General features: G+C 37.8%; 4 protein-coding genes and 1 long non-coding RNA gene across 7 annotated transcripts; 4 read left to right on the forward strand and 1 right to left on the reverse strand.

The window, feature by feature from the left end:
* Nucleotides 1–148: 148 nt before the first annotated feature.
* Nucleotides 149–3512, forward strand: LOC131324640 (uncharacterized). Of its 2 annotated transcripts, XR_009199400.1 has the most exons (3): nucleotides 171–500; nucleotides 2068–2259; nucleotides 2496–3512. It is a non-coding gene; the product is annotated as an uncharacterized LOC131324640 (long non-coding RNA). The 2 variants fall into 2 exon arrangements; XR_009199399.1 differs by having other exon boundaries at nucleotides 149–500; nucleotides 2068–3512.
* Nucleotides 3513–5022: 1510 nt separating this feature from the next.
* Nucleotides 5023–14580, reverse strand: LOC131324634 (disease resistance protein At4g27190-like). 2 transcript variants are annotated; one of them, XM_058356672.1, is made up of 4 exons: nucleotides 14469–14580; nucleotides 14194–14267; nucleotides 12990–13081; nucleotides 5023–7480 (listed from the first exon to the last, which is right to left on the reverse strand). In XM_058356672.1, the coding sequence occupies exons 3-4, from the start codon at nucleotides 12997–12999 to the stop codon at nucleotides 5547–5549; spliced, it is 1944 nt and encodes a 647-aa protein (XP_058212655.1). In that variant the 5' UTR covers nucleotides 13000–13081; nucleotides 14194–14267; nucleotides 14469–14580; the 3' UTR covers nucleotides 5023–5546. The 2 variants fall into 2 exon arrangements, with proteins under 2 accessions (XP_058212655.1, XP_058212656.1); XM_058356673.1 differs by lacking the exon at nucleotides 14194–14267 and having other exon boundaries at nucleotides 14469–14491.
* Nucleotides 14581–15907: 1327 nt separating this feature from the next.
* On the forward strand, nucleotides 15908–17263 carry LOC131324639 (protein RESTRICTED TEV MOVEMENT 1-like). Its single transcript, XM_058356680.1, has 2 exons — nucleotides 15908–16218; nucleotides 16888–17263. Exons 1-2 carry the CDS (start codon nucleotides 16018–16020, stop codon nucleotides 17188–17190), a joined length of 504 nt encoding a protein of 167 aa, XP_058212663.1. The 5' UTR covers nucleotides 15908–16017; the 3' UTR covers nucleotides 17191–17263.
* A 2453-nt stretch (nucleotides 17264–19716) lies between these two features.
* Nucleotides 19717–20353, forward strand: LOC131324066 (inactive protein RESTRICTED TEV MOVEMENT 1-like). The gene is made up of 2 exons (XM_058355888.1): nucleotides 19717–19992; nucleotides 20129–20353. The coding sequence occupies exons 1-2, from the start codon at nucleotides 19717–19719 to the stop codon at nucleotides 20351–20353; spliced, it is 501 nt and encodes a 166-aa protein (XP_058211871.1).
* Nucleotides 20354–22222: 1869 nt separating this feature from the next.
* LOC131324636 (inactive protein RESTRICTED TEV MOVEMENT 1-like) lies at nucleotides 22223–23265 on the forward strand. The gene is made up of 2 exons (XM_058356676.1): nucleotides 22223–22521; nucleotides 22677–23265. The coding sequence occupies exons 1-2, from the start codon at nucleotides 22336–22338 to the stop codon at nucleotides 22998–23000; spliced, it is 510 nt and encodes a 169-aa protein (XP_058212659.1). The 5' UTR covers nucleotides 22223–22335; the 3' UTR covers nucleotides 23001–23265.
* Nucleotides 23266–26790: the final 3525 nt, after the last annotated feature.

Here is a 26790-nt window from a genome sequence, read left to right on the forward strand (position 1 = left end):
CCTGGACAACTTCGATCATGGAGGTAAACCAGAATGCGCTCAAAATTTTCTAAACAAGCTCTTCAACATGTTTTCAAAGGACTTCTCCGGTTGAAAATGCGAAGTACCAACGAGTAAGGATGACGTCGTTTTTGGTATTCCTCCGGTGTTCAAGATGCGAGCTTTAAATGGAACAGAGACATCGCCGTTTGGACCAAGCTCGCGTCTGTTATATGCGTGTTTCTTGTCGAACACCAGTCGTCGTCTCCATTTCGCAAGATTTCTCTACTCTCTCTCTCTCTGTATGTCGTCCCTATTTCCCCAAGATTTCACTACTCCTCTCTCTCTCTCTCTCTCTCTCTCTCTCTGGGTGTGTATTTAACTGAATCTTCATCCACAAACGGACGTCAATCCTCTCCAAACTGATTCTGGCATCACATTTTTGGATATGCAAAATTTCAATTTTTGTCTGGATTGAGTACGACTCAAATGAGGCTATCGATTTCATCATTTCATTTCAGGTTACCTAATTTAATTCAGTTCTATCTTCTTTTTCGGTACTTGGATTTTTGTTTCTTTTTTGCAATTCTTGTTATTGCCACCAAAACTATAATTTTTCCTTTCTCTAGATGAACCTCTGGTGTATATCTCAGTGTTAGGATAAGTGTCCATATAGGTGAATTTGGAAGTCTTGTTGCCCTGTATTTAGCTGTTGGATCTTTGACTGTGGTCGGTTCTCTCACAACAAAGCTCGATAGTGATACGAGCATAGTTGTTAAAAACCTACGATCTTACAATTTGTATCGCATCCTTCAAAAACTTTAAGTATCTGACCCGTAGACTTTTTGAGTAGATATCCTACAAGAATTCAATGAGGTATCCTACAATTGTGTGTGTGTGTTAGGAAAAAGCTCCCTATTTCTCTAATTGAGTTATGATTTTAAGATATTGTTGTCATGTAATCTTTGTAGTTAAACTATGTTCATACACATGGTTCTGCTACATGGACATGTTAACCGGTTCGCATTCATAGATAGTTCTAATACTATACCCATAGTGCGAAGAGGATATCTTTGAATGTTTTTATTTTTCTCCTTCAAAATAGCAAATACAGGATGTTGCGTGATGGGCTAAAAGGTCACCGATTTGTTGGCCTCAAGTGAGAGTGCTGTGTAGAGAGAGGAAATGTAAGGGAGATTTGAAGTGAAGATCAAGACTGAGCTTTGTTGTTGATTGACTGAATTTAAATTGATAATCTGTAACTTTTACACGAAAAAGAGCTAATGTCTCTTGCTCGAATATGGCTTGATGGAAATGAGACTTTTCAAACACAATTGATAGGGATGGAATATGGAACCTATCAACATGGCTAATGGATGTTTTTTTTGAAAACTCAGAACACAATGGGATGAGATTCTGGAGATTATCAAGATTCAAATACCTTTTTGGGTGAAAACGAAATAGCTAATTTTTATTTTTTTTGAAAACTCAGAACCACAATGGGATGAAATTATGGGGATTACCAAGATTCGAATAGCTTTTCGGGTGAAAACAAAGTGGGGAATGAATGACTTCAGCATCAATGACTTCATAAAGGAATCTCTCTAATGGAGTTGGAGGTGTATGCTGTTGTGTAGCAGTGTGTGTGTGTGTGTGTGTGTGTGTTATGCATCAGTGAGTGTGACTGAATTGAACTACTGTTGTATATTGTGTTGATTGAGCTTCAATTGAAAATTCAAAAGCAGACAATTGTCGTGGACTGGTATTAAGCTTTAACTGATAATTCAAAACAAGTGTGAGGTTGGTCAATTCATTAACTCACACACAATTCATAGAAAAAGGCATCAAGGGGAAAAACTAAAACACTGTCCATGTTTCTGCAGAGCTGCTTTGTGCTGCTTGTCTCTGATCATCACGTTATGTTCCCTTGTTATTGAGTTTTTGTGGTGAAAAGCTTTTTGTTCCCTTGTCATTAGTCTCCCTCTGCTCATAAATTGGTATTAAAATTTCTGTGTTGTTCCTTTACAATTTTAATTCTCTGAAAATGTTTCTATTTCCTCTTGCACATCTATGCTTCTTATGAATCAGGATTGAACTTTCTGGCTGATGATGAAGTATATTTCATGGTTTTGATGACCCAAGTAAATTTATTATCCTCGGCAGTTGATATGTAACAGACCTGACCACGGGGAGATACTTGGAGTTCATATTTTTGGGTTACACGCTGCAGATCTCATCCATGAAGCATCCAATGCCATAGCGTTGGGGACACGTATTCAGGTAGTTTTGCTTTGATAAGTACCAAAATTCTGCTACATAATTCATCCCCCACACCTTAATATGTGAGGTTTCAGAATGGATCACTTTCTTGCAACTTTGAAGGTTTTCCTTAGCTTTCAACGTGGGACTTCATTTTTTACATCTAGCTCTGAATTTTCCTAGGTATTGAAGGAGAGTGACTGTGACTGACACTACACATTATACGCAAATGTATGTTTTTGGTTTGTACCCTGCAGGACAGCAGTTCATGCTCATCCAACCTTGTCCAAAGTTCTTGACGAACTCTTCAAATATATGAGCCTTGATAAGCCTCTCCTATCGACTAGTAAATGCTGAGCGAGCATGGAAACACTGACGTCTTCCGATCACATTTCCTAGATATGATAGTTAAAACCATTTACTCTGAATGTTTAGTATCTGGGTCTTGCCCATTTGCATCACATTGACAGAAATCAATCTCTCTCATCCGCTAAACTATTGGAGCAGGTAAATGCTAGAGTCCCTAGTTCCGACTAGTGAACCAATTGCCGTATAAAATCTGGTGTAACAGTTTTGGAGAGAACTTGTATCAGGGAATTTCAAGATATACTTTCAGCTGTCTCTTTTTATAGACTTTTGGGGAATTTCAAGTATCCAAACCCGAGCATGTATCTCCCTACAATGCCGTCTATCTTTTTGGAAAGCATCCTCAAGAGAAACAAAGAATCCAAGGCGTGAGCCCATATACAAGAGATAAGCGAAAGCAGAGAAAAACTAAAACCTATACAAGAGATACTAGAGAGATATATGCCAATTCTGGCAGAGCTGAGACGATAAAGATGTAGGCCTTATATTTCTGCTTTGAGAAAGCTCTTATCCTGACTTCAAATACATATGATCGGCCGAATAACAGCCAAAGGGGGCTTATGAATGCCTCTAAACTTTCTACTAATCCTCTCTTGCCAAACAAAATAAACTGCAGCAGCAAAGGCAACCCTCCTTAGAAGATTAGGACGTTAGGGAGTAGTCTTCTGTGGCCAAGGGGCAGGGACCTTGGGAATGCAGCAGAGATCAGGAGTGGCAGCCCACAGTTGACTAAAGAAGGGACAGGCAAAGAGAAGGGACACTCTCAGATGCAAATTTCAGCTGCCTCCCTTGTTCTTCAATCATCAGGTGCAAATTTCGCTGGATCTCTAACTGCTCATCAGAACACCGTCGACTGACAAATATAAAAATTCAGTATATGAATCTGAGAAAAATGGCATTAACATGAAATGCATGCATCTCTAATACTAGTAGTTGGTAAATTCTTTGCCAAGGCCATTTTTTATCTAACTTTGGATTTGCCATTGGACTTACTTGCCAATCTTTAGCCACAAATGACCCAAGGTTTGGCTAAGCCCATTTTTCCCGCATCACCTACAACGGTTGTCATAATAAAGTTGTGACCTAACAGCTAAAATAGCACTTGTGCAAAAAAAAACCCATTAAGGCCTTGTTCTCTTGAACTTAACTTAAACATAACTTAAATCTGGAAATTTTGTCCTTATTTGAATTTTTTTTTTGTATTTATTAGTTTTGCGCCAAACTTTTGTGGATTATTGATTTGCCTCGACGAGAGGAATTGGAAAAGTAATTTTTTTTTTTTACTTTTACCTAAGTATTTGGAGAAATAACCACTTTTTAGCCAAAAAAAATCTATCGTCGAGATGAATCAATATCTCACAAAAATTTAGTGCAAAATTAACGAATGAGAAAAAATTCAAATCAATACAAAACTCTTAGATTTAAGTTAAGTTCAAGAGAATAAATTAGCATTGCCAAATTAAGAAAAATTAGTGAAATTGCTTTTTTGATGACCAACAAATGACTTTTTGTTTTGAAAATTTGGTAAATATAGCTGGAGATGATCTTAAAAGAGGTGCATAATTAAAAAATGGCAGTGTCACTGTTCAATTTTTTAGAGGAGTAGAACCTAAAATTAAATTAGCAATAATGGAATAGCCTCTAGATTACACTAATCAAGCTTGGGTGGCTTAGGTTAGCTTGAGTCCAGCAAACGCACCAACCCCTAGTTTCTTCCTCTTTTGCCGAGTCAAAATTAAGCTCTTCCACAAAAAGAAACCCAAAAAATGTTTGTTTTGACTTATTTTTGTCTCATGTGTACTTTTTTTTCCTTAGTTTCTCATCACAATTTTTTATTTTTTATTTCTCTCATCAACACAAAATAGAAAAATAATAAATTGGCCCAAAATTAACAAGAGTTCAAAAATAATAAAAATAAGGTAATTTAAATAATTAAGTAAAGATAAACAAAGATCACCTTGAAAAGAAGCTGAAGTCGTGATTTGACGGCATCATTGTCCCACTCTAATGCGTCCCACCACTCGTGTTGGCCCATGATTTTCTCCAATTTAGGAGAGCTATTAGTGTCGATGGGGAGTTTTCTCAACTTCGGACAACCCACTATCTGTGCTAACAACAATGATTGCCAATACACAGGAACACCTTTAAAAAAACTCCCGAATTCTGGTAAGAGACGGAGCGACAAAAACCTCAATTTGGGTAGAGCCTCGTATTCAATCTTTTCATCATCTGGAACCATCCCCTTGAGTCCCCGACAGTTCCAGACATACAATCCTTCCAAGTTGGATACTTGTTGAACCATGAATCCACTTGAGAATACCTGCTCAATTCGTGGACAACGTACAAGGTACAGTGTTTTAAGATTGGTAAAGCTGTTTAGATTTGGCGGTGTTGGTGGTAGCAATTGTCCCTCCTCCGTCTCCAAACAAAGAACGGACTTCAAATTCCTTAGATCGATCAGATGTAAACGTTCTAAATTTGGAAAAGCACCCGTTTGAAGCCCATTTCTGTCGGCAACGTTTTCAAGGGCGACGCATTCTTCAATCTTGCAGTATCTTAACTCATAAGTGTTGTGCGCGCCCACTTTTGATAAAGAATTAAGTTTGTCTTGGCCCTTTAATTGAAACCAATTCGAACGATTGAGTGCATCTTCTATGGCGGAGGGAAGGCCGCTACCCATTTCTTCTCCTCCCCTTACTTGATAACTCAAACACCTTTTATACTCGTCTATCTGCCGCTCCATTTCCGAATCTCGGCCAACAGCTAAACCAAAAACTGTCAATGTCCTCTGTTTCCATGGTCTGCTATGTTGCAGGAAGTATTGGAGATTATCTACTTTCTGGAAGTCAAAGTCAAGGGAAGAAAGTGAACTCAAGTCACTTAGTCCTTTCGCAACAATATTTGTACTCTCATTACTCAGCCCACCTGTAAGTTTAAATACTTCAATCTGAGAGAGCCTGTTTATCATCCCAACAAGGATAGCCTCCAAATTCTTTTTTTTTTTTGGTGAGTGTGGATACCATGGCTTGAACCCTTGACATGACAAATGACACCACAAGAGTGCCACCACTAGGGAAATCAAAGCTTTGGTGAGCCTCCAAATTCTTGCAATTTAAAAGGACTAGTTCTCGAAGATTGTACAATTTCAAGATGGAAGTTGGCAAAGATTTGATACCGGTGTGTGATAGATTCAAAACTCGAAGGTTAGGCATGTTGTCAAAGAATGTTTCTGGAATTACCTCTAAATTCTTATTCCCTTGAAGCAACAGTGTTAAGAGCTCAGGACAATCTGGTGATTCTGGCAAATTGCGCAAGTCATGATCCATAAAAGATATTCTTGTTGCCTTTTTCCATTCCGCCTCCTCTGGCATCTTCTCTGAAGATATTCCAGCTCTCACTAGATGTGTGGATTCTTCACCGCCTTCTGGGGAAGTCATTGCCAACACCAAGTCTCGAATAACATCGTGCATCTTCACATGGTTATCAAAATGTTCATCGCATTTTTCCAACAATGAAGCATCTATAAGAGCTTGCAATATTGCTTCTCCCTTATCACGTGCCTCTTCCAAAGTAAGTTTCCTAGAAAGAATACCCTCTGCTTTCCAATATTCTATCAATTCAGGTTTCTTAATGTACGAGTCTTCTGGATACAATCCACAGAACAAAAGACATTTCTTATTTTGAGTGTTTTTTAAATGGTCATAGCTGACCTTTAGTACCTTGAACACCTTTTCATTCAAGTCTTCAATGAAAGATGTAGCAGGTGACCTCAATTCTCGTAAGAAATTGCTCCAAACATTCACATTTGCCTCCTTCCGTAACGCACCACTTACGACCTTTAGGGCAAGGGGCAAGCCGTCGCACTCTTTGACAATGCTTTCAGCGAGCTCTTTGATGGTGGGAAGCCTTGCAACATCTCCCACATTTGCGTAAAACATCTCCAAAGCTTCATCTTCTGACAAAACCTTCACCTTGATCTCAGTAAATGTTCCCATCTTTCGACAAACTTCCAAATTTCTGGTTGTTAAAACCAATTTGCAACCATTATCCTTATTGGGATTTGGAAGCCCTACAACAGTTAAATCCACCATCTCCCAAACATCATCTAAAAGTAACAAGTACTTCTTGCGGTCGAGTTCGTGAAACAATCGACTTGCTACTGTTTCATCAGACTCACTCCCATCTAATTTTATTTTTAAACGCCGTACCACTTCTTCTTGTACCATTCTAATGCTTGGAGATTTTGAGACGGTCACCCATATCACGTGATTAAACATTGTTGTAATTTCTGGCGTGTTATTCAAGAGTTGCAAAACAGTTGTCTTCCCCACACTGCCCATTCCCCAAATACCAATCTTTGGAGTGCTCTCATCTCGAATTTTATCCAGTACCATGCCCAGTGTATTATATGCAGACGTTGACAATGTTGAATCGGGGCCTGGCTTCTTCTCAACTATAGCTGGTGGTGAATCAACAAGAAATCCTCTTTTGAACTTGGACTTTTCTAGGAGCACGTCAACGTCGTTGATCATATTTACCACTCGCTTACCAAGCTCTATACGAGCAAATATGTCAAGACATAATCCCCCAACACATTTCTTCTCAACATTGAACTCCTGCTTTATTGTCTCAATCTTGTTTTCCATCTCCACCACCTCTTCTCTCCAAGCATCACATTCTTCTGTTGGAGTTTTCTGCATATTCATTATGTTGATTTCGACAACAATATCATTTCTTTTGATCCCTAACTCTATTGCTTTCTTACAAAGCGCTTGCCAATTCTTTGACAATTTTCTGGCATAATTGATTCGGCTAGCAATAGGAGCCCATAAGCACTTCCCAATCTCGCAAACTGGTTGGGTGCAAGCTGTAGCAACTGCCAAATGCAAGCAAATTGATGAGTTTAAAAAAACAAAGTTCGATTGAGGTTTTTATGTTTTTAAGGACAAGCAATGTGGTGTAAGTGTGCAGTTTGAGCTTGTTTTGTAAGTGTACAAAACAAGCATCTAAAATTGAGTTAGAAGGCCAACCAAAGTTGCTTGAGAAATTGCAAAACTTTTATGATAGAATCGTGGGAGAATTTTTCCCAGGTCCACTATACCACTTTTCAAACCCCCTAAGTCCACTTCTAAATTCTATAACCCCCTAAGTCCACTAACCTATTAGTCAGGATATAATACCCCTGTTTAGTCTAATATACCCCTGTTTTTAAAAAACTTTTTACCCCATTTTTTCATCCAGTTCAAAAACATCCAGTTCAAAATTTTCCCAATCCCGGAAAAAACTCCCGAAAATTCTCGGGAGAATTCAACTACAAAACCCCTCCCCCCCTCCCCCCTTTTCAGAAGGAACAATAACAATACTGGACGAAACCTGGAAAATACTCCCAGCCCAAGATGGTTCGTGTAGAGCACTGGATCACCGTCGGCATTCTTCTTTCAGCAACGGTCTCGCTTCTCCGCTCGTCGCCGTTCGTCGCCCTAGTTGCAGTCGGACCTTCTTCGTAGTTCGTCGCTGTTCGTCACCCGATCTTCACCCGTTCTATTCCTATGCTAGTGGTCGTTCTTTGCTCGTTTTTCGGACCTTAACGTTATATATTCCCCTTTTCCGATTTCGATCGATTCATCATCGTCATTCTGCATCCTCGTCGCTGTTGAAACCCTTCGGTTCATACCCATTGCCGTCAATCTCCTCCGTTTGCTTCGATCCATTCGGTATGTTTCTTAGAATACTAAAATTGAACTTTGGCTATATATGGTTATATATATTTGCTGTGTTGGTGTTTGGTAAAATTAGGGTTTTGATTGTGTAACAGACATGGGCTAGAGATTCAATGTGCTTATATCAAGTTATTGATAGTATATTTGGTCAAATCCAAGAACTGAAAGGAATAACAAAATCACCAAATCAATTGTTCTTGGAGAACAGGAATATATCATTCCCCGAAAACTATCTTCATGTGCTGATAAGTTCTATAAAAAGGCTTGCCGTTTCTGGGTTTGTTTGGGTTACAATTTTTAGGATCTTAGTGAGTTAGTTTTGATGTTTTATCCTTTATCTATGCCGTTTCTTGAAAAGATGTATTAGGAGATAAATGGCAATTGCAACCATCTATTGATTTCATATATCCTTAGGCTTAAGAGGTTCTACATACATCTGTTTATTTGTCCATATTTGCATGATTACGCATATGGTTAGTAGGTTTCATTTAGTAATTTGGTAGAAAAGTACTTGGAACTGCACTCCAAGCTGCATTGTTGGTGGGGGTAGGCAAGAGGTTAAAGTTTCTGTTTTAAGGATTTAATGCAATAAAATTTCAAAGGGTAAGTGCATTTGCTGGAGATGCCTCCATGAAAATTGGCTCCTTAGTCCTTAGAACTTAATTTTTGGGTAAACTGCTGCTAGAGCATTATTTGTGTTTTGTCTTTGATGCCGTTTATTGTAACCCAGTCACTTTAGCTCAGAAGTCTAATAGAAACATATCAGGTTATATAATCAATAAGTGATTTAATATGGTTATATGATGATACAGGTTATATAACCTTATATATTTATTCAAAAAACTCTGATCGGTTACGTATTGGTGTAGTTAAGATAGGGTTTTGATTGCGAGTATATGTGGTTATATCAATTTTTGATCCAGTATGGTATGGTTGAATTAAGTTAGGGATTCGATTGATAGTATATATGGTTATATCAATATTGGTTATATACTAATTTTGTTAAAGGCTGTTATTTGTGCAGTTGTTCAAAGGGTGAAGAGTATTAAGTTACCTGTGAAGTCGACTGTGAAGAAGGCAACGGCGACGAAGGGAAAGAAGTTACGAGATCTCCTCTTTTTATTTTTTTAGAGTTAGAAAAGACAAAATCTCATGTATAACGTTTTTTTGTGTGTATTATTGTTACTAGAAGCAAGTCATTGAGGCCGCTGCGCGGACCAATTTAATAAAGTGAAAATATAATGGAAAGAAGTTACAAGATCTCCTCTTTTTCTTTTTTTAGAGTTAGAAAGGATAAAATCTCATGTATAATGTTATAAGGTTATATGTTTATTTTTTGTCACATGTATTACGTTTTTTTGTGTGTATTATTGTTACTAGAAGCAAGTCATTGAGGCCGCTGCGCGGACCAATTCAATAAAGTGAAAATATAATGTTATATGAGAGTTTTTGTACAGCGAAACTCAAAAAAAATTAAACAAAGCAGTTGAGATCAAGATGTAACTCTACAAAGTAGAATATACAATGTTATATAACGTTATATAAGTACAATAACGTTAGATACGAAACTGATCCAACGTAATTGTTATTGCCCGAGAATTTTGCTATTTCCCGAGAAATTTGCATGATTTGAAACTTATAAGGGATAATGGGAGATAATGGGCTAAACGGATGGGATTTGAATAGAAGGGTAAATCTGTCAGGCACTATTTTCCTTTTTAAATGTAGTGGACTTTATGCCTTATCAAATACATATTAGTGGACTTAGTGGGTTAGAAACTTGATCAGTGGACCTAGTGGGTTAGAAACATGCTAGAGTGGACCCTAGACCAATTTTTTATAGAATCATCTTGCTAATTTGGGTTGCCGGTGACCAGAATTGATTGTTATTTCTTTTTTCACCTGAAGCAGCTTTTCTTTGATTTCTTATTCCTTCCCTATTATGACGTGGCTATTCAATTCAGCGTATCTATGATGCAAGATAATGAGCACGTGGATCTAAATTTCAAACAAATCGTTGGATACAAAAAGGTTAAACCTAAATTTTTTTATTTGTAAACTTTTTTCTTTCAATTTCAAATTACAGCAATGACGTGTTGTTGTTTTTCTTGGTGGTGTGAGTGGTGGTGGTTAGGGGCAGCTCCACTAGTATTTTAGGGGTTCAAGCAAACCCAGAGTTAAATAAAAAACTTCATTTTTTTTACATGTAATTTAATTTTTCTTTAGTATTGTCGGCAAAAGACCAATTGTATGAAATTAAACTATATGTGAAAGTTCACTTAAATTTGTGAGTAACAATAATATAGCCCACCAAAACTAACAAAAAAAAACCGAAACCAAATAAGTTTTGCAACCTAAAACCTTCTTAAAGCTTGGGTAACCCCAAAAAGATATTTTTAATTGAAGAAGTTAATTAAAACACGATTGCATAAACGGATGAAAGATTGTTTCGTTAGATTCATAAAAAAGAACATGTTTTATATTGGTGCTAAGATTTTAAATGAGGGAGTGTTCAGTACTGTTTTGTGAAATAGTACGTGAACTCTACAGGTAAAGTGTGCTTATGGTGTGGAAAGTTTATTTATAACATTGTTGGCTTATCAAAAATATATAGACAGTGTATATATATCGCTAAATTAAAGTTTATATTCGATTCAGAATTTTGTGTAGTCATTAAACTCTATATATTTTTGTCACCACTAAACTAAAATCTTGAAGCTCCAACTCATGTTGATGAGGTGGCAGTGGTAGTGATGGCGTATATGTGGGTGCGAGTGTGGAGGTGGCCGTGGTGATGATAATGGTGGTATAGGTGGAGAGGTGATGGGAACGACGACATGAAAGGTGGAGCGTCAAGATGGTTATAGTGCGGCGTGTTTGTTGTTGGAGTAGTGATGGTAGTGGTTGCGTGAAGGTAATGGCGGTATTATTTCTAGTATTGGGGGAGAAGTCGTGGTAGTGGAGGCGCATTGGTGGTGTAGTAGAACTGGCAGTGCGGTGGAGAGATGGTGGTAGAATTGCAGAGGTGTGGTGGTGGTGGCAGTGGTGTTGTGAGGGTGAGATTGTACTGACATTTCGACTACCACTGTTATGCAAAGTTATCAATCCTCTAACGGCAAGTATACCGTTTTCTCTACTGGGAACCAGTGTATATCTCAGTACCATTTCAAATCGATTGTAACATATTTTATACAATTTTAAAATATGTACAAAAAACCAAAAAAACTGAAAGTATAGGTATAAAATAAATTCTAACACTTTGATATATCTTAAAATTAATCCTAATAACAAATTAAGATGATTAACATATTATAGACTCCAAGTTTTGTTGAATTATCTTAAAATTTAAGCATTTTTTATGCAAGAAATACTATATAATTTTTAAGTTTGAAAATTACAAATAAGCACTTATTTTTAAAGAACCTTTAGAGGAACATGGCCAGAATGAGATTGGTTTTAATTCTTTCTATTGCTTTGTGTTTGTAATTGCAACATTGAATATATACAAGTTATACAACGATTTTCTTCGTTACGACCACGGGTGACTGAGTTAGGTTATGCTCATGAGACGAATCGTGCCGTTGGACAGACGTACTTTGAGACGGGTCGTGCCGTGAGATATATCCTATGCTGGTTGATGGGTTGCTAATATATTTTTGATGAATATCTTCGGGTTTGCAGGCCCTAGCAATATTCCTTACCAATACCAATTCGAATGATATACCGGGTTTATGCGATACTCTGTATGTGGTTATACGATAAAGGGCCTGTTACCAATTTGAATGTAGGGCTGCTAAACGAACCAAATAGCTTGAGCTTGGCTCGAATTTTGGCTTGGTCAAACTCGATTGAAAAAAATATAAGCCAAGCTCAATCACATTTTTTTGTTTGTTTATGAATTCAAGCCAAGCTGGAGCATATGAGTGTTTGGCTCGAAAGGCTCCTGAACAAAGAGGTCGTTCCATCAATTATATTGCAAATATAGGGGTAGATTTAATAAATGTTCCAAAATATGAGATTTACGCAGGCCTTTTATATAGATATTTTCACCAATTTTAAAGTACCATTATATCCAAATAGGAAATATCCTATGCGAGATATAAAAATTTAAGGATTTGAGGGTTTTTTATTTAATGAATGTAGCTAGTAACTGAATTTTATGTTTATGAGCTTTTTTGGCCTAGATTAATGATGGTAGTTCTTCTTTATGGCTTCAAATTAGCTCCTTTTATTTTGGAACTTAACGAGTCTAGCTTGAAAAGGTCAAAATTTACGAGTTTAAGTTCATGCTTGAAAGCTCAAGATTGGCTTGCATATTCTACAAGCCAAGCCAAACTTATCACGAACACAAAATCTCAAGCTCGAGCCAAGCTTGAACAATTAATCTTAAAAAGTTTCAAGCTCAAGCCAAATTTGAACAAATGTAATAAGGAGTCAAGTTAAGCTTGAGCAATACTGTGCTTGGCTTGTTTGGCTCGATGAGCACCCTATTCGAATGTGGATGTCCTTTTCTCACCTTTCCCAAATCAATCATATTCTAGCTTGTTAGTTAGGATTTATTTTAAACCAGCTCGACTTAATCTTTTCTGCCCTAATTCCCTAAGTGCAAAAATATATAGTAAATAAAAAAGATAGACAGAGAATACATGAAGTATATACAATTACCTTCAGCCATGAAGAGATATAATTGGAAAACTATCAGAAAGAATAAGATGAACCTTCAACTATATCCTCCCAATAATTGAGAGAACCTTGACCTGTACATTCAGATTAGTTCGTTTGGAAATCAGAATATGATCATAAATAATCATGATTGTTGTATGATATAGTACAATGAAAACTCTTTTAGCGAGTGGAGGGCTTTTTTGATGCTGATGGTCGACGAGTACGTGTAATAAAAATGAATTACGTTTTAAGGTTTATTGAAGATGGAGCATTTTGTACTAAATTAAACTTTTTTAGCGGGTATTGCGAGAAAACAACGATTAATATATGTATTTTAGTTTGAAATTAATATAATCTCCCTTTAAATCATTAATTGCACTATGTTTGTGACGTTTGTCTTACATGTGCAACCTTTAAAATTGTCATTTGCAAGTCAAAAAATTACTACTACAAACGAAGGAAAATTTTGAATTTCAAATAGCAAAAGTGAAAAAGCAAATTTTTCGTACAAAATGGGATGGTGAAAATGATTTCACAGCCATTTTACAAAAAATGTCCATGGAATTGTAGCACAAATTTACGGCAAATAATATTCCGATAGGCCCTGGATTTTCTAAAGTCCAAACCCAGACTACATGGTGCCGTCGTATTTTGGTCTTTTATATTGACAATTAATGCTCCAAATCATTTTAAAACTCTTTCCGGCCGGTAAGTGAACTTTTCTGACCGGAAATAGTATTTTAGCAAATCTGAACCATTAAAAATCGATGTTATGTGAAGACTGGTAATTGAGCCTAGGATTTGTAGACCTAGTTATTGTTCTAGTTAACTGGTTTGTGTTCTTGTTATTGAGTGTTGGGCTGGTGAAAAAGTGAAGAAAATATTAGACTCGACATCAGCTAGATCTGGTTTGTAGATAGCTGTTGTTTGAAACGAATACTGCATCGGAGCTGCCGTAACGGTGATCGCGCCGGCGGAGCCACCGTCATCAACAATCGGCAACTAAAAATTAGCCGTTGTATTTGGACCATCCAGATTTAAACTTTTCCACGAAAAAGTTTCATTAACATTCAGACTGTCTAAAACACTTTTGGTTGGTTACGATTTGATCTGTAAATAATTATTCACAACTATTCATGGTTCCGCCGTTAAAAAGATTCTCTCTACTGAAAAACTGGTGTACTAATCAATAATCGATACTGACCTTGTTTGTGATCAGGAAGCCTCGAGAAATCCAATTACGTAGACTAGTTTTGAGTGTTTTTTTTTAAAAGACACCTGACGCAACAAAAGTGGATTAATCATCCCTTATTTAATACTAAGAAATGTAATAATAAACTGTTTGACTTGTTGGTTTTACTGAAGAAAAAAAACTAGGAGTACCAAATTCCACATCTGGAGAAACTCATACTAAAACTTTGGAAATTAAAGAAGAAAGAGAGAGAATATAGGAGCATGCATTTATTTGCAATCTCTCACCAGAATTCATGGTAATTTTCACCCAAATTTGAGTCTCGCTACCGCTGCAGAGATAAGAGCATGATTTGCAATTTCTCCTCAGAATCCGGAGTATTTTTCACCTCACTACTACTGCAGAGAGAGAGAGAGAGAGAGAGAGAGAGACAGAAGATTTTTAGTTCCTATTTCAAATACTGCGCGCCCAAGTGATTGCATATGGAAACGAGAAACTATACGCAACATCTCTTTGATAAAGTTGGAAAAGAAAAAGTGGTGAAAGAGTAAAGAATTGTACTTTGCCTTTTCTTTTTTCCTGTATAAGAGGAACAAATTAATCGATTTTAGCTTTGGTAACAAGATAAGTATTTCCTTTCAAATAAATTATCAAACTTGTGCTTCAATTGTGAACCATGACTAAAACTTCCTTGGTACGACTTAAGGCATCGCTTTGGTGATCGGAATTGGAAACTTGACTGTCATTGTTGCCAACATAATAAGCTTAAAAGCCCTCAAGCTATATCTTCTCGTTCCTGTATGCGAGACTTAAGGCATCGCTTTGATGATCGGAATTGGAAACTTGACTGTCATTGTTGCCAACATAATAAGCTTAAAAGTCCTCAAGCTATATCTTCTCGTTCCTGTTTGCCTCGCATTCTCTGCTAAACAAGCTCGAGTGTTCTTTTCTATTCGTCTCCTGGCCTCCTCCCGACTTCCTCTTTAATTACAATAGCTCGATGAGTTCCCTTGTATATGAGATTCAAACTTTCTTATTCACCGATGTGGGTTCTTAGAGCGTCACACAATTGGAGTCAGATGACACAACACTTGTCGCGCTTAAATCAAATACTACTATTATTTTGTTGAACTCATGAAAGACTTTAACTTGGTAAAGAAATTACAAAAATAATGCACGAAAGCATTTTAATTTTTTTATTAAAAAATTGTACCCCGTTTTGCAGGGGCTTGCAATTTGGAGGTATTATTTTTCATTGTAATATAGAAAACTCTCTAAATTATCTGAACCAAACCATATGCTCCAAAAAGCAATAACTTCTCTCTACAAGGAGCTTTCTGATCAATTTTGTCTGTCAAGACTTGATTCTGCTAACTACGGGGCAATGGATAATACATATATAGGATAAAAAAAAATTACAGTTTCAATGGTGTTTGATAGATGTTAGTCGAGATATTTATACATTTTTTTACGGATATCAATGTACTTTATGCACATTAACAACTACTGCTTAGTGGGCCATTTTAGCAGTTTTCCATCAAGAATTACTCTAATGATAGGATCTAGAGAAATTGCTTCTGTTTCTCAGTACCCTTTCCAGGAATTTTGGAGAGTCCAAAAGTCACTTGGGGAGGAGTAATATTCACCATAGGAAAAGATTTCTGGTGCTTCGTAAACTTACTATCTAATTTATTACTACTACATTAATTAACAAGACTGGCCCACTTGCTATAAGACTGTAGTTCACTGCTTCTGAAATTGAATTTTCCAATCTGAGTTTAGTTGTTATACTTCTAATTCTCTCTACCACAAAGATTTGAGAGCAAATTAACTATCATGATCAAAATTGGTCCAGCAGGGGGAATAAGCACTGGGAAGGCTTGGGATGAAGGGGGCCGGGATGGAATCACACAGATTTTTGTTTCACAGGGAGACTTTATCAATTCTCTCCAGTTCCAATTTGTTGAGAATGGAACCTTGGTTCTATCAGAGAAACATGGTGGCCGCGGTGGCCCTGATGAGGCCAAGTTAAGCGTGGTGAGTTTATTACATTCTTTGCAGAAGGCTAGTTTTTTCCCTTTCTTTCTTGTTTGTTTACTGGTACTTTAGTTAACTTACAGTTTGACCAGTGTTCTTATTTCAAAGGTGACCCTGTTGGGCGTTAATCAAATTATGCGCTTAATATAACCAACACAAACTCTCATGGCATGGTTTGGGAACGCTACTGAGTCAAAGAACCACACAAACAAAGGAAAAACAAAAAGTACATGAAAGCAAGACACAAGATGTACAGGGTACTGAATCGATCAAACCATGCAAGAAGTACTAGTTGATTTTTTTTTTGTAGCTGATGCATAATTTTAGAATTTTATCTTGTTGAACACTAATTAATGAATTTACTTTTTTAAGTTGATATGTTTTTACTATACCATTCATGAAAATGCCCAAGAAGCCCATTTTGAAGGCTCTTTGGCCGCATAAAGTCACTGCCAATAATTTTATATCTCACTTACACCAAATGCGCCAAAAAGGTGGTATTGCAACTTTGCTTAAACTATCATGATCCAAATTGTAGGGGACCAATTGGAATTTTTGTCCAAGTACTCTTCCTGTATTCTCTATCTTTTCGTTTATACATTTATGTTCCTTGTGACAAGCATTGTTTGATTGTAATTTCCTGTATAATATCAATTGAAAGTTAAGCAGCTAAGGCTTAATTATCCATCAGAGTTTCTCACTGGCATAAATGGATACCATAGCTCGGGGCGAATTGTGTCACTAACATTCATTACCAACAAGGGGATATACAGACAATCTGGAAGGCTTGCTGGAAGGCTTAATCATTATGATTCTTCCTTTGAATACAAACTTGGAGAAGACAACACATTTGGGGGATTTCATGGCACTGCTGACGTATATCTAAACTCAATTGGGGTTTACATGAAGCCCATGACGACTCTGAGCAATGTTAAAAATCCTGACTTGCATGTCAAAAATGAAAAGATTTAGCCATTTGCCTTCGCAGCATGCATGTTTCGGGGTTGTTTAGTTTTACCAGGAGACAAATCGGTAAGCACGGTATTTCCAACCCCGTGAATGCAGTCTCTCATTCAGAATTGCTAGTATGATTTCTACCGAAACTTTGACTTAAGAACTTGGGTAAAATGTTGTTGTTTTCTATTTCGCTGGAGTGCATTCATTTCTGCTTCCAAAAATATGAAAAATGAGAAATGAAAAAGCAATTGAAATGTAAACGAAGCAGAAGCAAGCAATGCTGCAGCTACATCTTTCATCATGCATGGAAGCCTTTCTATCCACTCTTCCATCTACGTTAGAACCAAATTATGATACTCCATGTTTGTATTAACAGCAACGAAGCAACTTCCAGAGGACTGCAACTACTACTGTATTTAGTTTATGAAATCTCAAGTACAGATTTACCATAATATATACTGAAGAAGCTTTTTTTTTTTTGCTCGGTAATACAGTATAAAATATTCTAGAATAGAAAGGGATAGCATCAATTGGTGTGAACAAATTTTTTAAAGCAGTCTCACAAAAGTAATATCGAACATTGCCCCAACAGATAATAACTTTTTACAACTACTTGTACTATAACATGAGTTAAGTGTAAGGGACAAAGTGGTAAAAAATAGCCCAAGCTAGCTAGCCAACTACCCACTCTCAAATCCCACATAATCACACACGCTGTGTGCCTAACTTCTACTGAATAAGAAAACTAGAAATGATGTTTTCACAAGTGCTGAAGAACTCATCATAAATCCTTCAAACAAATCTCTCTTGAGATTTGAAGATTCATACTCTTAAGTCTTAACTGAGACAACTTATACTTGTCATGTTATGCAAGTACCATAAATAGCGCCAACCGAGGTTTTTTAAGTAAGGTGATTACCTTGTAGGAATGCTAGGTTAATTGATAGCCTCAAGACATCGGTACATTCTTCAGTCCGAACCAGATATGTAGAAAACACATGATAGAACAGTTTCTCACAACCATACCCCAAATTGATAGGAGAAGCATCAAGCATGTGTGCCTCATGCCCTCATTCGAAGATCTTTCTTGACAGAAATTGATACCGTTCGCAATCAAAAATTCATAACGTAATTCTTGATCCAACCATAATGCAAATTGAGCTGGCTGTGCAATCTGGTGGATGGTGGCAGGGAGCGAATTATTTCCTCAATCACATATAAAACTAACGTTTAATTTGGACACATGGGCCGTCTGAGTTCTAAAGATGCTATAATTAATGATGATCGTGTTTGATTTTCAATTGGGACTAGGTAATGAATTTGGCGGATCTCATGGTGTGTTTGATTTTCAATTGGGACTAGGTAACTACTTGATTTGGACATTTTTTCTAAATTTATCGAGTAGGATGGCTTAGCTACATGTGTGATGTAGAGCGGACGGCAAGTGCTGGAACGGAGGTTGGGTAGCAAGACCGGTGCCGTTTTATTTAGTTTTAACCTCGCGTCTTCAACACCGAACGTTGGTGATCAAGACCGATATCGTTTTTTTTAATTTCAACCTCGCATCTTGGAGAGTGGAGGTTTCGGACGAAGACCGACACCATTTTATGTAATTTCAACGTTGCATCTTGGAGCCCGGAGGTTGGGGAGCAAGACCGGCGCCGTTTTATGGAGTTTTAAGTAACTTTTAACCTCGCATCTTCAAGACCGGAGGTTGGGAACCAAGACCGATGCTGCTTTATAAAGTTTCAAGACTACGGCGCCATTTTGTTGACACAAAAAACCGAGATCTTGTGTTTCGACGTTGCGACCTTTAAACACCACCTTTCCACAACATTCCGCCGCCGTACATTTTGGTCGCTGACCGCCATCCTTCCACGCCAAATCCTCTCTCTATCTCATCTCATCCAACACATGCTCCACGGGTAAAATAGTGAACACATTTTGTGACTACATCTAAAATATCACGCGAGTCGGCATTTTTGATGAGAAATATGATAGCTGTACGGGGCATCGCCGAATAAAAAAATTCCCATTTGACTACAAAGTCTACAATGATCTTCTCACATTTATGAAATCATTCATTGTCAAAGCAGTAAGAAAGCTTGGAACTCACAAAAATATATTCTCTACGAAGGAGGCGTACGTGCTGTGCACTGTTCGAACCGACACTTTTGGATGGTTGAGATGAGATTGCACAGCACCATGCTACGTGCACGACACGCTCCCCAGGTTCATTCTCTACAAAGGAAGGTCCTTGACCATTAAATGACATACGTTGAACATCATCAATCTGAGTCATTTTCAAGAATTAGAACGAGTAGTAGTACTCCATGAGTCACTTGGCCGGGTTGGTTTAATTAACTCCTTAATGAACAACAATCTGATGCTTCGTAAACTGGACTAGCTGGTAATTTAAGGCATGGAAATCCATCTCTTTACATTCCATGCGTAATTTGCCTATAAAAACCCATGCAAGGCCGACCAACTGATCTTAGAGTACTGCATACGTACACAAAGATAATTTGAAAGCTACATATCATGATCAAAATTGGTCCACCACACTTCACTACTGATGGGAAGGCTTGGGATGATGGGGGTAGGGATAAAATTGTCCAGATTTTCATTGAACATGATCAACACTCAATTATTTCTCTCCAATTCCTATATGCCGAAAATGGAAATTTGGTTTCGTCAGATAAAGATGGTGGTGATCGTATTAATACTCCTAAGTTTGATGTGGTAAATGTACAAGTACTAATATTTGGAATTCTCCCTCTTAAAGGAGACAGACCCCTTGACCAACTAGCCAACCTCGTTTGAATTCCAAAGAGTTGTTTATGTTATTGTGTCTTTTGTGTTCTTCCTTTTTTTCCCTTCGAGAATTAATGTTCCAATCAGCTGGCCTAATTTGCCCTTTTTCTGGTTTAAAATTACTGTTTATACAAAGCAGGTTACGCTTAATTGTCCATCGGAGTATATTACCGGTATAAGTGGTTGCCACGGCCGGATCTATGTCTCGTATTGGCAGGATCTAATTTTGTCAATAACATTTATCACCAACAACAGAACATATGGGCCCTTCGGAGGCCGTGGAAACGACTCCGTTTTCCAATATCAACTGGGACCAGACCGTTCATTTGGTGGATTTCATGCAGTGACGGACCCAGGAATTTGACATAGCAGGGACACCAATTTTTTTTGTAACCGTAATATACGAGGTACAGTTAAGCACATTTATTCCAAAATAATTTTAGCATTCATGATAACTTAACAATTTTAAAGTATATATGTATTTTAATAATTAGCTACTTGGGCAAACTTACGCACCTTGACTATATGCATTAAAACAAAATTATCACATGTTCATCATATATTTTTCTATTACTAACTCTACTATTACAATTTTGGGGACAAAAAGTATACAAATGCAATACAGGGGTAGACTCAAACCCACGAATAGTATAAAAAATAAGGTACGTACTACTATTTTCTACTGCCTTTTGTTATAAAAAAAAACATATTCTGCCTTTCGGGAAAAAGGGAAAAAAAACGCGCAGGAGAGCATTAAAGGCAAAAGAAATCTCCAGGAGAGCATTAGGTGGCAAACCGACCATCTCTTGTGTAGAGTGACAACACTTCACCACTTTACCACCAAACAACTACTTACATGTATTCAACATAAATAATATATATACAAAATCGAAATTTTTTTTTTTTATTTTAAAAAGGGCGTGGGGCATGTGACCCCACTTGCCCTATGGTGGGTCCACCCCTGATTTCATGGACGTGCACGCGATCACCTTAAAGCTATTGGGCTCTATGTGAAGCCATCGACAACTCTAAGCAATGTTCCGGTGAAAGTGAAAAATGAAGCAGTCTAGAACCCGGATCAACTTTGTGGTTTCATTACAGCAGCAGGAGGATCGGTTGTATCAGTTTTCTACATCTATGCACTTTTTGGTAGACACATATGAAGTTAAATCACAGTGTAATATTGTCACAATGGCTTGATAGAATAGTGGGATCACAGTGAATTGAAGCTCTTCAGGCATCTAATATTTTGCATTCTAGACGTTCCGAGCTGCACTGGGTAGGCCCTGCATATCTTATTGTGTCTGGTTTGATTTGATTCGAATCATTGCTAAAGTAGTACTCTAAAGGGTTGGGGAGATTCAGAACCCCATACATTTTTCTTGCATCGAACCTCTGTACGTTTTTTTTTTTCCGTTACATTCTTTAATTCATTTTTGCAAAAATCAACGATCAATTTTCTTTTGAATTAATTTAGAAAGTAATTAAAATAATTCCAACTTAGCCTTTTAATCATCGAGAACAATAGAGCGTAAAAATATCCTGCATAGCCTTTTCTTGCAACTGTTTCGCACGTACTCACATAAAAATTCCCTACATAGATCCTTTGGGATCTTGACTAGGAGTATTAAATAACGTGTAGAAAATCATTTGAGTCCCTTTCAAGAATTTGTAATCGCAGTCCATAACTCTTTATCCGAGAACAATTTGATGCTTCCTAAACTCGTTTAGGTCACTCCTTTTGGTTCCCAAAAGTGTCATTAACTCTAATGGAGAACAATTTGATGCTCTGCGTAATCTTTATAACCTGCTAATTTAATGCATGGGAATCCATCTCCTTACATTTCATGTTTTTTGTTTTTTGGATAACTGTAGGGCTGTAAATGAGCTGAGATTAGCCGAGTTTGAGCTCAAGTTTTAAATGAGCCAAAAATATGATCATTTACAAATGAGCTTTTTAATCAAGTCGAGCCAACCTTTTGTCGAACGAGCCGAGCTCTACTTAGCTCGTTTACTAAGTGAGCTGAAAACTCGAGTTCGAGCTCAGCTCCTTTAGTGAATGAGCCAAGTTGAACTTGCGAGCTGGTCGGTTCGTTTACAGCCCTATGGATAACCTAATGTACATGCCTACTTGCGCATACCTCCACTAATTCTAGGATTGTGAATATAACGATCGGCAAAACCCTTTGTGGCCTCAAGGTTTAGGATGAATTGTTTGCCTATAAATACCTACACAAGGCCGATCAAATCATCTTAGACTGCATATAACACAAAGGGTTCACAGCCTTTGGATTTTGAAGATTGAAGAAGCCTAATTTACGAAGACTTTATAAGCAACTTATTAATATGATCAAAGTTGGACCGGCTGGGGGTCTTGGAAAGACTTGGGATGATGAGGGCAGAGAGAAAATTGTACAGATTTTCGTTTCGCACGGAGATCAAATCAACTCTCTCCAGTTCCTCTATGTTGAAGATGGAAACTTGGTTTTGTCGGAGACGCACGGTGGTAATACCGGTCCCAAGTTTAACGTGGTAAGTTTACAAGTCCCCGTGCATGCGCGTGTTCACGAAAAAATTTCAAGAGCAAATTTTCCCCTGCCCCTTTTTAAGAGTGTTTTCCGATTTCAATCGCTTGGCCTAATTTGATTCTCTTTTATGTTGAATTCTGTTACTGTTACACAAAACAGGTAAAGCTTAATTATCCATCAGAGTATCTGACTGGCATAAGTGGTTCCTACTATTACAGCAATACTTGCAGCCAGTGGCTAATTTTCACAGTAGCATTTAGCACCAACAACAGGACATACGGACCATTTGGAGTCCCTCACAAACAAGGGTATGCGTTCGAATATCAACTGGGGGAAGACCATCCATTTGGTGGATTTCATGGACGGGCAAGCGAATACCTTAATGCTATTGGAGTCTACGTTAAGCCAATTACAATTCTAGGTGATGTCAAGGCGAACGTTAAAACAAAGAAATTTAAGTGCCCCTTATTGCGATCCAATTAACTTTGTGGTTTCATTACGGTAACAGGATAATCAGCTGTTTCAGCATTGTCTACTTTTATTCCCTATTTGGTATACAAATTTGAAGTTCAAGCAGTGTAATTTCGTCGCGATCGATGGATCAGATAGTGTGATCTGGTTGAGTTAAAAGCTTGTGGCAGATAATATTCTGCATTTCAAGTTGATGGTTTTGATGTAATGATTTGTATCATCTCCTGGAAATATACCATGACAGCCTACGCAGGCTGAAACGGGCTCGATGAAGTTATGTACTGTTCTTGTCTCCACTGAAAACCCATGAAAATCCTTACATATTATACCGTACGAAAGTTTTGCAAACACCATTGATCGTGTCGTTTCCGTATCAAAAATAATTAATAAAACAGAATAATTACTACTATCTAAAAGATAGCGGTAAGTACTCCGAGTATCCGAGTATCGTCCTCAGTGATGGATTACGAAGGCTGAATTGCAATTGTTCTAACTAATTTCTAACTTAATTCGGAAAAAGGATTTGATTGTTGGATTTCGAAAATATTAAAAGCTAAATTAAATTAAAACAATTAAGAAATAATGAAAGTTTATGAGAGAAAAGATCTAGGGTTTCGAATCCACTCGACCCGTTGTAACAATTTCTATACGATGATAAAGGTCTATTATTCGAATCAATCCAGATATCGTTAGGGTTTGCGGGCCCTCACGGTATCGCCAAAAGATTTCTATGAATCACCGAATAGCATGGGGTATCGCCGCCTAGCACAAACTGTCTTACAAGTACGATCCGTCTCTATGGCACGGATCGTCTAATAGCACGACGCGTCTTACGGAGCATAACCCATCTTACCCAGCTATCACAGAACAATTAAGAACTATTGTATGAACGTGCATAAAAATCTAGAAAATTATACACAAGATTTGATAGAGAAAATTAATATCGCAAATAAATCCTCAAGTCATACAACCACGATTCGAATAATCAAAACACTAAATCAAAACATAAAAATCGTTACTCAGAGTTTGAGTTTCATCTACTCCCTAGAAACGAGTTTAGCCGGACATCGGAAGAGAAATCATCGCACTGATCTTCTGTCCAGCCGTGATCGGAAAAGAATGACTATGCGGGGAACAGTGCTCTCGATTTTCGGCCGTGTTTCTCTTCCTTTCCGTCTCCTCTAAATAACCCTTGTAGCCGACTTGTAATCACCCTTTTTATATGTACTGCTACCTTCCCCTTTATTTTGACTTCAAAAAGCCCTAATAAGATGGAGTATATTAAAACATCATGGGCCCATCCTTAGTCAAAGCAGTGCAAGTCCAATTTCTCATTTGAAAGTCCAATTCCTTGGCCCATTAACTTCGGTTAAGTCCAATGCTACTCCTGACTTCGTATTGCGATTTGGACCTTCGGACATCGTTTAATACTTTAACTTTGCACTTTTTGTATCAAATCCTCCAAATACCTACAACAAAACAAAAGCATAAATCTCTAAGTAATAACATATAAATAAACTTAGCAAGGATAATTTAGAGGGCGCGCATGTGAACATTTACGCGTCTATCACATACTGCGGTTAGATGCAGAAAAACAGTAAAGATTGGAATTTGATCACAACAGGCACCGGAGAACCTTCATGTTCTGGTTCTTGAACATCGAGTCTCAGGTCCCAGAAGTGCATTAAATTCCGCCAAAGCCCAATACTGTACAGGAAATTAAGTGAAGTACTCCATATACGAAAAATTAAGCCTTGCAGCTACCTCTTTCGATATGCAAACCTATCTACGGGCTTCAATATGCTCATACAAAAATTCTCTGGAAAGGATCCTTGTGGATCGAGTTCTTGACCATTTAAATGACATACATTGAACATCATGTTGACTAAATGACCTTGGGTTTGGTTACCAAGAATGGCGGAGCAAGAATTTTCATTCGGAGAGGCCGAATTAAGAGGACGACAAAAATGAACTTTTGAATATTGATTATGAATAACAAAAATAGAGTTCAAAATTTAATGAAGTATGTTGAAAACTGTTCTAACTATTAAAATTGCAAAACGTGGTATTTTTTTTGTTTTAAAATAGAAAATTTTGAAGTGCCTTCGAGAGTGTTAATATTCCACTTCACATGGGGCAAATTGAGCGATAGCCAAGTGATGAACACACCATGCTCCTTACACTGAGTGAGGGTTGAAGCCCCACCAACTCCATCCCCTTTCTCTTAAATTAGTACTAGTAAAATATGATTTGTTTTGTTTTTTTTTTAAAAAAAAACTTCACATGCGAAACTATAAATTAAAAAAAATTCAATCAAAGTGGGGGGCCAACCCCTTAATGGTTAGAACAAAAGAGATGCTAGGTGCACAACCATCCGAACACAACACCAAACACAACCTCTCAAATACACTTGGGTCCCACACACATTTAGCACACGGGTTCCAAGTGTATGTGAGGGGTTGTATTTAGTGTTGTACTCAGATGATTGTGCACCTAGCATTTTTGTTTTTGAAATAACAAACCGACCTGATAATTTAATGGATTAATGAATGGGAATTCATCTCTATCCATTTCATCTGTTTGCCTATAGAAACCCATCCAAGCCCTATCAACTGGTCTAATGGATTAATATTCACGGGGAATCCATCTCTTTCCATTTCTTGTCTTTGCTATAAAGAAAACCCATCCAGGGCCTATCAACTGATCTTGGAGTACTGCATACCTATTCTGTGGAAACTTTATATCCATCTTTTTTGTTTTTGAAATAACAAACCGACCTGATTGTAGACACCCCATTCTGGACTGTCCAGATAGCGTTATTTGTCAATCTTTTTATTTCCCCAATGATGATCTTAGTCGAAAACAGTTTAAGGACAAAGGTGTGGTTGAGCTTTGAGCGTCCCGAACCTCTCTCAAAACACCTTTCAAACCCTTCAAACCAGAACCAAACAGCCCCAGCAAAACCCAATTGGCATACGCCAGTGTCCTGGAGGCGTACGCCAGTCACCTGCCACGTGTCAGTCATCGACCAGTGGCCCATCTTTTACTGGCGCACGCCAGTTAATAGTGGCGCACGCCAGTCAAACCCAGTCAAATCAACTTTATTCAGCAACTTGGGCGGGACTTTTGTGCCACCCTGACGTCGGCCACAGTGTCCCTGATAATTATATCGGCCAGGCCCGCTCCCCCTCTCTCCTACACCCCCCATCAAGGCAAGTCCCATGCATTTAATGCATGGGAGGCTCCAACCTTACCTTAAACAGCCAAACAAGGCCTTAGACCAGACTGATCTCAGTCACTCCCCCTCTATAAATACCCCCCTTGCATTCATTTGCAAGGGGTTGGCCTCATTAAGAAGAAAAGTTCTCTCTTTTTCCTCCTTTCTTGCTTTCTCTCTTCTTCTTCCATTGAAAGAGAAAGGAAAGAAGCCCACTTCCACATACCTCCACTGATATCCAGTCACCATACAACATCCATCTTCAACCTCTAGGCTCTAAACCACCTTCAAACTTCAACACCCAAAAGGTATACCACCTTTGCATTCCTTTCTGTTTTCGGCCCCTGAGGGGAACCAGCAAGGCCCAGGCTGGTAAACAATACTGGTCCTGGCCTTGAACTGGTAAAAATACAACAATCGTATGCGACGATACTTGGCGCACGCCAGTTCCTACATGCCGTACGCCAGTCATGGCAGTACGAGCACAACTGGCGTGGGGATCATGGATCGTCATTCCTTTCGTTTTATCTTTCTGTCGATCACCTTAGCATGCTAATAACCGGTTTACTGCTTTCCATATTTAGA

This window comes from Rhododendron vialii, chromosome 4a (assembly GCF_030253575.1).
Source record: "Rhododendron vialii isolate Sample 1 chromosome 4a, ASM3025357v1".
Lineage (NCBI taxonomy): Eukaryota > Viridiplantae > Streptophyta > Magnoliopsida > Ericales > Ericaceae > Rhododendron > Rhododendron vialii.